We start from the raw sequence: 12,500 nt of genomic DNA on the forward strand, positions 1-12,500 counted from the left end.
TCATTTAAATCCATAAACAGGAATACTATAGCAGATACATGGTAAGTACTAGGAATTACCCTCAATTTCTGAGGCAAAGTAGTAGACAAGTCATCTGTGGCTGCTTTGAATTGTAAGCAGGAAGAATGGGACAGAATGTCTGTCGATATGTTGTTTGAATGATTAAGACAATGCTGTTGAAAAAAAACTAAACGAATAACCACACACATACCACCACAGGATACTTTGGAGATGTTCTACAGAATATAATAATGTTGTTAGGTACGGCTGATTCAATTTTAGACTCAAAGTAAATCCTCAAAAGTAAAACGGCCCAATAGTGCTTTTTTCTAGGCTATAATCTTTACAGGAGACTACCAGTTCTTCTTCCCAAAGAGCTGTTGGGTAGATTTGAACGGCCAACCCTGTGATAAGCAGCCACCAGAGCTCTTTAATCATATTATTAACCTTTTAGTAATTTAAGATCTGGTTTCTTAATACATCTTATAGTGCAGTGGTTCTCAACCTTCCTAATACCGTGAACCTTTAATACAGTTCATGTTGTGGTGACCCCACTAACCATAAAATTATTTTCGTTGCTATTTCCTAACTGTAATTTTGCTACTGTTATAAATCAGGCGACCCCCAAAGGGGTCGCGACCCACCAGTTGAGAACCGCTATTATGAAGCATTTTAGAAACTATGTCTACATTACTTTTATGAAATTCAATTAATTACTTTAGATTTTATTTTATTGGGCAGAGCTTTCATAGTGGAAATGGCTCCTTCTTTAAAATTTAAAAAATAACCTTTATTTAATTTTCAGTTTTGTGTTAAAGTATATGGCAAAGGTCACTTTAAAAATATTTTCCTAGATTTAAGTTTTGCCAAGATCAGCGCTTGTCAAACTATGGTACATGGTACAAGTATAGCCTGTTCAAATAAGGTTTTATTTGAACATTATTCCTTTAAGTACTATTTATGACTACAGAAGTCCTAGTGGCAAAGTGGACGACACTTTGCGCTGCTAACTAACTGCAAGGTCAGCAGTGGGAAACCACGAAGTGCTACATGGGAGAAATATGAGGCTTTCTAGCCCATTAATTATTAGTCTCAAAACCTACAAAGACACTATGAGTTGAAATCAACTTGATAGCAGTGAATTTGAATTCTGTGCTACAATGATCAAGTTGTGACAGATATGACCTGAAAAAAACTAAAATATTTATTAATTGACAGCAAGATGAAACCTTAGTAACTCATCATTTTCTTTTCTGTCCTAAAAAATTCTAGGGTACTTTTGAGCTAAGTACAGAACAGACAAACCATGATACCTAAATTCAAAGGGACTAAGGATTGGATGACCACTTGTTATTATTCTAAATACCTAGACAGATACCAGAAAAAGTTGATGTAAGCAAATATTATTTCTGTGACTTAGTTATATTTATGTATTCTTTAATACTAATTTTTTTATTATACCCAAGAGCAAACTTTTAGGATATCATCTGCCTATTTGAAAGCAAATACATTGTTATAAACAGAAATACCTGCCTAGTTTCACTCATGTATTATAACACAACTGGAGAAAACTTTCTATAAAAAAACCTAAATAATCACTAACTAAAAAAAATTCAAACTTACCCCCCAATAAAATCAAACATTGTTTATCATACATTCAAAAATATTTATTTTAAGACAGGTATTAAAGTTTGTAACTTATAGAAATGGTTACTAGTAGACATAATGATCCTAATGTGAAACAAAATTACAGTGAAATTCTAAAGGAAGCACTATTTCTTTGACTTAGCTAAAATTATCTATTACCTTCAAACTAACTTGATATTTTATTAAACCCAAGGTCAAACTTTTCGACTATCATCTGCTTATTCTAATTATCTTTGTACCCAGGATATTTCTCTAGTCAGAAAGGAGAAAGCTGGCAATAGCCAATCACAACTCAGAAATAACAAACAAGGAACATTGTACCATACTTGCAACAATATACTGTTTTCCCAAACTTTAACCTTTAAACTTTTCCCAAAGTTTAACCTAAAAATCAGTCTGCAGAGAATGAAGGATTTCCACATGACACTATTCTGTCTTTGATCTACTGGATTTCTGGTTGGCAAAAATAAGTAAACATTAAAATAGTACATTTTATTAGTACATTGAAAACTTTAAAATTCCACATCTATAAATATAATGTTAAACAGGAAAGACAATAAAAGGTGACCATCTGTTGGCATATAAGAAAATTTTGGATGAATAGCTTTGTTTTGTTTTTTATTTAAACAAAGATGAACTTCTTAACAAATGAAAATATTTACAGTAAAGATCCTTTAAGCCAAAGCAGAAAACTACATGAATGCATGTGGAATGTGTCTAGTTTTCATGTATATTTCTGATTTCCTTTTTCTTTCCCCTAATTGGAGATATATAATTGCCAATATGGATAATTTATGATTTTTGCATTTCTATAAAATAATTTTTTCAATCACTTTACTACAGTGGTCCTCAACTTTCCCAATGCTGCGACCCTTTAATACAGTTCCTCAAAAGTTGTGGTCACCACCTAACCATAAAATTATTTTCATTGCTACTTCTTAACTGTAATTTTGCTACTGTTATGAATCAGGTGACCCCTGTGAAAGGGTCGTTTGACCCCCCAAATGATTCGCAACCCACAGGCTGAGAACCACTGCTTTACTAACTGAAAATATTAGATGATATTATAATGGAGTACGATTCAGGGGGTTAAAATGAGTAAGATTGCATGTAGACAAATAATTACATTGAAACCAATGAAAACAATTCCAAGGTATCCTTTAATAGAAGCCACAGAAGTAAAGCCTATTCCTAGATTCTTACACAAAGGACTTCCCCTATGTAAGTTATTTCTTCTGGAGAAAACAAAATTGCAAGTAGGTAATTTAATTTTATAAAATCTCTTTATAGGAAGACTTGTTAATGCAGTTTTAATAAGAATTTAAATCATGCGGATTTGGGAAAGAGTATTGTGTTGGAAGCTTAAGTTATTAACATTAAATGTGCTAGGTTTTACGAGCCCTCCCACTCCTAAAACCCATTTATAATTAAACAATATTTCTTGGAGTATATACTTTGCAAACAAGTATGTATGCATCAAATTTTTTAACTGCTATAAACAACTCAAAGTTATTATCCTTTAAATTCAGTTTCATAGCATTTTAAAAAGTATTCTTGATAACACAAAATAATAGATTTGCAATCAAATAATTTTAAGTTAATTTCTGCTAAATAGTAGTAAAACTTGGCTAAGGAAGTTCTATTTGTTAAGTTGTTTAAAGGCCTACCTTTCACAAAAGTCATTCAGAACACCCCAGTAACCTTCAGGAACAACAAACCATTCACAGTCACCTGGACCAATGTTTATATTAACTGAACAAAAGTTGTTATTTTCTTGATGACCTGAAACATGAAAGAATAACATCTGGGTAATAATCATTCCATGAAAAAAAAAAAAAGCTGATATCAATTTCATTAATATTTCTTTCTTGTAAATGAATCTCCATTTCTCCAAAAGAATATTAGGCTATTGGTAAAGAGGCAAAAATCTGGTTTAAAAATGTAGCTGCTATTGGAAGTGATGTCAGCAAAATGGTAGAGAAGGAAAGCTCTGGGGAGCCATCCCTCTCCAGAAAGACCAACAAAGTTGACAAAAACTGTCAGAATCAATCTTACCAAAATGGTGCTCAATGGCTTTCTTTTTGGAAACTAGACACTCTTGGAACTAGACAGCACATAATAGCCAATGCACAAAACTCCATCTGAATTGTTCACTTTAAATTAATATTTAATTTGATATTATTGCAATTAAAAAAAGAAAAACTCTTCGCCTTCTGCCAAGCAAGTCTTTTACATCACTTTTAAAAACTGAGGCCTCAATTGTACGTTTTTGCTGATTATGTTTTTTAATTCTAAATTTTATTGACATAGAATTTATAAGTCACACAATTAAATTGTTAAATCACATTAAGAGTTGTGTAATCATCATCATAATTAACACAGAAAATTTCCTTCTTTCTTGTACCCATTATTAGTATCTCTGCATTCCCCCCCAAGCTTCCCTGCCATAACCCTAAGAAACTATTAACCTAGTAATTGTCTGTTTAAGATTTACTATTCTGGCTATCATATACAAAATCAGAAACAAAACCAACAGCAGTAACAAAAGAAAAAAGCTTCAATCAAAAAGCAAGCATAAAATTATTAAAAACTAGAGCAAAATTAAAATGGGTCAAAAGGGAGAACAAATAATAAATAAGGTGTTTAATTTTAACCTAACTACATCTGCATTAGACTACTCTGCCTGATAGCAAGGCTATTCACATTCCTGGTCCATGGTCACCAGAGTTTTAATCCACATGGGAACACTGCAAATAGATCTGGGGCTTTCTATGTTATCCATAGCCTTTTGCAAGCCAGGTGCTCAGAATTTAAGCTCTAATACAATTTCGTTCTCTGATGTTGCTTTAGAAAAAAGAAAAAAACAATACTAGGATCACACAGACTGGTATGCGTCTTCCGGCTGAACTTAGCTGACACCTCCCTTAGATGGCTGCTTTTTAAAGATAAGTCTTTAAGATCCAAGATGCTATTCTTTATAACCAGGCACCTGCATTCTTCACCATACTTTGCTGTAGCACCCTTACCTTCAGGGATTCCTTCATGCCGTTAAGTACTAATTTTTCTTAGATAAGGACTATGATTAAGTGCAAAATCAAAATCCATTCATATTATCTATAGTTTACATATATCTAAATCTTTTATATCAGATTATATAATTAGGAAATAATCCATGTGATGGGGTCTAAAATATGTTAAGCTCTAACATTGGACCACATTATCTAAATAAAAGTCTCTTAGAGCAGAGTATGAGAATATAACTTATGATTGTGAAGACATTGTAATAAGCACCACTAATATTTACCTATGTAATCCCAGGAACAAATTGTTCACCCTATAATCAGGAACTCAAAATAATGCTTCCTGATTTGAACTAATTAAACTATTTAACACTGCTAATATTGTATTGTCCAAAATGGTAGCTGCTAGCCATGACTTTTGTACACTTTTAATTTGGCTAGTATGAACTGAGATGTATCTATAACATATGCAACTAGATTCTCACAATTGTGATGTAGTCGATTTGATTTCTGTGTACTTAATCAGAAGTGCATGTGCAGAATCACCTTTTGTGTTATTGTAAGAAAGGTATTTGCTATGGACAAGTCATTGAGGGTTCTGAAAGGCTTTCCTTCCCCTGGCTTTACTCCATCCATTTCATATGGTCGAGTCCAGTTTGAGAAGGGAAACTTTCCAAGGCATATCTTGAGTGCCTTCTGACCCGAAGGTCTCAGCTTCTGGCACTATCTGTGACAATGCTCTGCCTTCAGGGTTTTCAGTGGCTAATTACTCTGAAGTAGACAGCTTATTCATTATATTTGATTGTTCATCTGGAAGCTCTACTGAAATATGTTCACTTTGGGTGCCCCTGTTAGTATTAAAAATACCAGTGGCATAGCTTCCAGTGTCACCCCAACACACAACCCACCATAGTACAACAAATTGACAGATAAGTGGTAGGCCTAGGTTGTAGATATTGTTAAGTATTTTGAGCACTGTCTAGTCAAATTTTATGTGAATCCAAATAAGCACCAAGAACATGGAATATTAGTTGTAATGAAATTTAAAGTCTAAAACCAATATAATTTATTTTAAAATGAAGAAAAATGTTTTGAAGAATGAAAGTAGCTTGCTAAGAGACTTAAGCCTAGCTAGCGGCTGTGAAATTCAAATTAGGTACCAAGATAAGTCTAATGAGTCCACATCAAGTGTTTTAAAAATAAACTAAAGTTTCTAATGTATTGATTAGAAAAAGCATGTTTTACTGAACCTTTTAACATACATTCATGTCACTATATTGTGATATGAAATTATCAGAAGAGGTAAAAAAATACTGTTACAAAATCATAAACCTGTATTACACAAAAATATCAGCATATGAGTCTATTGTTTCTCAGTGCATCCTTCACTCAAATGTAAATACTCCTGGAAATAATATTTCCATCTCTCTAAACTTTCCTGAGAGGAGTCTTGGTGGCATAGTGGTTTATGAGCAGAGCTGCAGGTCAGTAGTAGTTTGAATTCACTAGCTACTCTGTAGGAGAAAGATAAAACTTCCTACTCCTGTAGTTAATCCTGGAAATCCACAGAGGCAGTTGTACTTGGTCCTATAGGATTGCTATGAGCTGAAATTGATAAGATGGTAATGAATTTTATTGTCTGAAATGTTCTTGAGGGAATTTTGTGCTTCTTCATTTATAGTATGTCATAATAGCAATTTTGAGTCTTAGAGGGGCTCAAATTATGCTCCTTTTAAATGTTCTTAAGAGTTTAAGGAACAAAAAAAAAGTCTGAAGGCATCAGAAGAGGGCTATAGGGCCGGCCAGTAGGGTAAGGTTTCTCAATGAAATTCTCCTAGGACAGCCCGCTCTTGAAGAATGAGCTGGTACATTGTTGTAAAGGGAAAAAATCCCTTGATGCAACGTTCCTGCCCTGTTCTTGATCAAAGAAGTTTTCCATTTTCTTAAGACTTTTTAAATAATATGCTCCATGTTCATTCTGTGTCCTTTGAGAGAATCTATCCCCCAACTCAAACCTCAAATACCAGTCACTATAACTTTCTGAAAACTCTCTGCCTCAAATTTAACCGGTTCAGCAGATCCCCAGAATTCAATGATTTGATTAAATCTTTTGTGGAGGGAAGGTACCCTTGAGAAACTAAGTGTGTTACTGAGAGACCATATCTGCAGCAAAGACAAGTCTAAACACATTTTATTTGTAATAAGCCCATGCATGCATGAACTGGAACCCTAGTAGTAATACTTTTACATTCATCCTAATAGTTCCTACTACAAATGTAGTGTCAAAAAAGTTAAAAACTAAGCACTATATCACTCGGAAGTAGATTGGCTCAAAAATAGAATTTTAAGGGCAGAAACTATAATTTCCCCAAAATGCACCACTGACCTGACCTTTTCCAGATTAAATTGCTAATAGTGTTTTAGAACTACTCTATTTTAAAAAAGTAAAAAGATAATGTGAAGTGTGTGCGTGTGTGTGCGCGTATGTGTCTTAATCTGACCCTACGACTGCTTAATCTTATAACAGGTACATTTCTTTCAGCTTTAATCACTGTAAATGGTAACAGTCTAGTTCTCTTTTATCTTTCATATTTTGAGTAATTTGGTATTTAAATGGTACAAGATACATTAGTTCACAAAAATTACCTGGTGTTCTGCTCCCTGGAACTTTCATGTATAACTGAACTGTGTTCATGCCCAGTATGGTATGACCAACATGGCTTAGAAGATTTCCTGCTGATACGACACGCACAAAAGCAGGAAGTTTAGTCAGCTCATGTAGCTGCAACTTCCACCTGCAATAGAACAGATCAAGATTGAAACTCTGTTGCAAATATTTGTGAAATTTAATAATTTCTTTAACAATCTTATATTCCAATCAGAAAAACAAATCTACAAATATTTTAACAGTAAGAAGTAGTAGTCATTACTGGAAAAAAGCACAGAAATTATGAACCCAGTAAATTAAAGAAAATAACTGACTTTCTATTTTTATAGTTCTATCTTATAATTACATAGTTTTATGATTGTGCAATTAACAAAAGGGCACTCCTGACTTTAAAAACTGTAAAACAATCTTCTAAACCAAAGTCCACCACTGTTAAGTAAATTCCAACTGACTGTCTATAGTTTTCAAGGGTGCAAATCTTTACCGAAGCAGATTGTGTCATTTTTATACTGTGGTTTGTGGGTTCAAAGAGCCAACATTCCGGTGAGCAGCCCAACCCTTAACCTACTGTACCAAAGAAGCTAACCGAAAAATCTAGTGATAGTAATTTATTTGTGTCCTTAGAAAATTAAAAAAACATTACAAGAAATGAAATTGAAGAGGAAACGTTACACAGTCCCCAATATTGCAAGGGATACCTCTTTGTATTAGTTTTCAGAAATACTACTATAAGGACTTACTTTTTGTCATCAGACAGGTCAATGTTGGTCCCAAACTTTATGGTTTTAAAGGGTCCTTTTCTCCTTCGTCCAGGACTTTGGAAAAAGAGACAGAGAGAGAATATTAAAAACATACCTTTTAAAACAGGACATACCAAGTGAACATTAAACATTACTTACTTATCTGAAGATGTAGATTCATTATCAGAGTGATCTTTATGGTGACTTCTTTTCTCATTTTCTTCCTATAGATTAAACAAAAATCAATGAAGCATAATGTCCCACAACAGGGTACCCTTACTATTGTAACACCCCCCACAAAGTTAACATCTAAGTTGCTGTATGTGTCTTTGACATTGACCTGGCAGAGAAAATACAAATGAGAAAACATAGGGCAAGTGTTCTGTAAATGTGAGGTTTAGTTTACTCCTCTCAATCAGTGATTCTCAATCAATGATTTCACCTCCCAGTATTTGGCAATGTCGAGTTATTTTGACCATTACATTAGGAGTGGAGATGTGCTAATGGATAGAGGCCAGAGATACTACTAAATAACCTATGATACATAAGACAATCCTCATCAACAAAAAAATATCCAGCCCAAAATGTCACCAGATAGTAGTTCTGCGTAGCCATAACTGTATTTTGGCCATAACAATATTTAATCAACTTACAGGATTGTTTAAATACGAGTTAGGTTAAAAAGGCATTTAAAATTATTTTATATACTCATAAAATAATCATCTTTATAAACGCAACATGCCCTTTTAATACTTCAAAATAAAATAATCTTTAACATGTTGAAATAATCTTCAGCAAGTAACTACTTACTCTCAATGATTCCTGGAATGAGGAAGCCTGGTACTGTGCATATTTAGCAATTGTAGTATGAGATCTACTACTTTCACAATGCCAAATTTTCTTTGTTCCAGTGGGATCCCAGTTTTCATCTGTGGGCTGCAACAACTGTGTTCTCACTTCTACCATATGTTCATTGTTAGCTTCTACCAATGTTTTGGTAGAGAAAAGTCCCAGATCTTTAGATATAAATAAATGTAAATGTAATTAATATACAAAATTTCATTTGTAATAATAGTCTTGAAGTGCTTTTTAATTAAGGGGGAGTCATTGCATGGTGCTTTATTCTGTTTCTCTATAAACAAAGCAGGGACTCTATAAATCGTGAGCTGTGGAATGGCAGGTTTGCACAATCATACACTAAAGCCTTAGGCCTAATTGTCACATCACCCCAACACAGAGAGAATCAAGGGTCCAGGAATTAAGTTTCACTTACTTAATTTCTGTAGATGCCAAGAAATACCCAGAGGGCCATAGCACTTAGCAGTAACATTAAAGTTTGCTCACATTTTATACTAAGACTTTTAAAAATAGTTAACATAAACCATAATTCTATAATTAGGCAAAAAGGAGGTAAAGTTTAAAACTATGATGTAACCAATAATATTATTGTATAGTAACATTATGAATTAAATACACATACACACTTAGAGCCAGTAAATATTAAAATACAAACACATAAAGAATCATAATCCAAATGAATTGTTGCCGGTGTTTAGAAGTTAAAAGATAATAAAAGAAATATACCAACCTTTTAAAAATTTCCCTAATGTAAAGCTTACCTAACTTAAGAGCTCCAGCAAGGCCACGTATTACCGTAACAGGGTTGCTTGGGTTTGTACAAAATTGATGTAATGGAGGGAAGAATGCATCACGTTTATTTTCCAACTATAAAATTAAAATTTGTAGTTAGATCTTAGGAAAAGGGAGCTTTTACTTAAGTATTATGTCAAAGTCATTGTTTATTGCAGTTTAAATAAATAATGCATCCTTTATACTACTGCTATTGCTACTGTTAAATTTAAATTTTTACTCTTATGTCCTTTGATCCTAATTGCAATTAGATAGTAATTACATAAATTTGTCTACTTGATTTTAAACAAAACGTGTGAGAAATAAAATTTAACTTCAAAACCAAAGTGTTTTAAAATAAAATTATAAAAATGAAATCAGGCTGAAGAAAACCCAAAAGGACAAATGCTTATTTTGTATATTTTCCCTCAAACAGCCATTTTAAAAAGTTTAACCTAGTTTCGGAAATCAATAAATATTGGTTGGAGGAAATATTAGTAAGTCAAGTTGCTATCTTCAAAACCAAACTCCACTGTCATTTCATACGTGAAAGATTATAATTTTACAGGGTAACACTTTTATAAATTAGAATAGAAGGGGAAGTATGGGGGAAAAAATGATACAGGAAGGCCAATTTCGGAGTAAGAGAAATAGGTGTTTTGATTGTCCTCTATCAAATGTCTAAATTTCTATTAAGTGAAAATAATACCTAGTCTTATGTAACTTTTGTAGCTTTTTAGTGATATATCTACCTATCACATCATACATTCTCAAACATCCTTTGTTATAGATGAATAAAACAGAACGAATGTCCACACATCTACTAGTTGGTAGAATACAGATTTAGAAACCACCTTAAAGTTAAAGGTTTAGTTAACTTCTTCCATTCAAAAAATTATATTGCTGATAAAACTTTTAATGTTTACTAAAGGTGTATGTATTAAAGAAGGATCATCTAAAACTGAGTACAAACACTGGTTTGATTCAATTCAGACTCACATAAATACTAGGTGTAGGTGGATTCAACTTGTCCTTTGGCAAGGGAGGGTATGGTGAAGATGGTGCTCTTGGAGGTGGGCATTTATCCAACAAAATGCTACTGTTAGACAAGCCATTTTTGCCTAGATTCCTTTAAAAAATGGAAAGAATAAATTAGCTAAATATTTAATAAACTAATCCTTGAATTAGTTCCTAAATATCAGACATTTGTAAAAACACAAACAATCTATGAGATCTGGGGCTATCAGAATAATTAATAATTTCAACAAATACTTACCTTTATTTGTAGCATATATTTCCTTTATTCTCCATTGAAGAAAAACAATGCAAAAGCTAACAGGTCAGGTAGATTACTGACAATATTCTATATTTCCTATACTTTTCTAATTTTTCTTCACAAACTCCAATGTTCTCTCCAGTCATCAGATTCTTTCTACTAAATGTTAAAATAACCAGACCAAAACAGGTCTAATAATAGTCCCTCCTCTCAATGACCAGGGTCTTATAGAAGGTTAAGTTTGGGTGTCGGATCTAACATAAGATCTTTTATGGTATATTTTAATACTTGGCCTATATCTTTTAATTTCTCAAAATATTGACAATTTGCAATCTATTATATCCATATGCTCTGAAAAACAAATTCTATGTATTCTCAGTCATACTTTAAGAGTAGAATGTATATAATTTAATATGAAGTTTATATGGATATTGTGAATGGCTATTGAATCTTATACTGATTTAATGATAATATTTGGATTGTTTCTTTGCCAGTCTCTGACAGGTATTTTCAATTTGTTAAATGTGGAAGTTTCATGGAATTTTTCAGTTATTACCAATTCTTTACCTAAATTTTAAATACCATGTCTATCTTTAAATTTATGGGCCATTCATGTTTTATAGAGAGATAGAAAACTAGGTTTGGGTAGAATGTATTTAACCTTTAACCTTAAATTTTTCGTTTAATGAACATTTTCACATTTTATTTTTTCAAAAACAACATAAAACTCCATTATTTTAAGCCTACTGCACTCCTTTGAGACCATTCACAAACTCTCAAGAAAATGACGTGTAAGATTCTATTTAGTATAACATCACATTTGTTCAATTGAATTTCAAACACTTGACTGCTGTACCTATCAGGTCTGAAACAAATAGGAACGAATTATGTAGTTGCCTATATAGCAACTTAAAATATACTTTTCTACTTTAGTGCAAAGGCCAGGGCTGTGGATAACAGAAATAGATTGTTTTTTTCTGAACATTTAAGAGTCTAACACTATAAACACTTCAATGCTAAATAAAACTTTGTTATAATAATCTAATGTGGAAAAAGCAGTTCAAGTTAAAATAGATGTGGGCAAGATTAAGAGCTTATCTCATTTTTAAACGCTGTCTCTGAGCAAAGTAGAGTAGGATGAAACTAGTCACTGCATAATTATTTGAAATATTGGCCTTATTCTTATTTTCAAGTTTACCCACGTCACTTGGTAGAGAAATGATAAAATACTCTGCAGGTAAACCTATGTACACTTTCTTTATGAAGCTCCTTGACCACAGTCATCAAGTCTCTCACTCAGATGTACTTTCCCTTTCTTAGTTTTGGACTCATGACTTGCACAAGCATCGATTAATAGAATCACTAAGCCTCACAAGATTACCTCGAACTTAACAGACTGGTTTTTGTTTTATAGTATTTTAATTAATAAATCAAGGCCTACATTTATGAGAAAAATTTAGGCAATTCCAGGAGTTGAGAGTATTTTAATGAAACTAGTTATCTACAACATATATCTGAGT

General features: G+C 32.7%; 1 protein-coding gene across 1 annotated transcript in view; it reads right to left on the reverse strand.

Annotated features, from left to right (window-relative positions):
* KDM6A (lysine demethylase 6A) overlaps window positions 1–12,500 on the reverse strand; it is a 178,221-nt gene that overhangs the window by 21,594 nt on the left and 144,127 nt on the right. The window contains exons 19-25 of the mRNA XM_045288276.1: window positions 10,704–10,833; window positions 9,695–9,800; window positions 8,886–9,091; window positions 8,235–8,299; window positions 8,076–8,150; window positions 7,314–7,462; window positions 3,315–3,429 (exon numbers count right to left, since the gene is read on the reverse strand). Coding sequence (XP_045144211.1) covers window positions 3,315–3,429; window positions 7,314–7,462; window positions 8,076–8,150; window positions 8,235–8,299; window positions 8,886–9,091; window positions 9,695–9,800; window positions 10,704–10,833 — 846 coding nt within the window. The remainder of the gene's footprint in view (window positions 1–3,314; window positions 3,430–7,313; window positions 7,463–8,075; window positions 8,151–8,234; window positions 8,300–8,885; window positions 9,092–9,694; window positions 9,801–10,703; window positions 10,834–12,500) is intronic.

The sequence above is a fragment of the Echinops telfairi genome, unplaced genomic scaffold (assembly GCF_000313985.2).
Source record: "Echinops telfairi isolate 266 unplaced genomic scaffold, ASM31398v2 ScPeMD7_19;HRSCAF=73, whole genome shotgun sequence".
Lineage (NCBI taxonomy): Eukaryota > Metazoa > Chordata > Mammalia > Afrosoricida > Tenrecidae > Echinops > Echinops telfairi.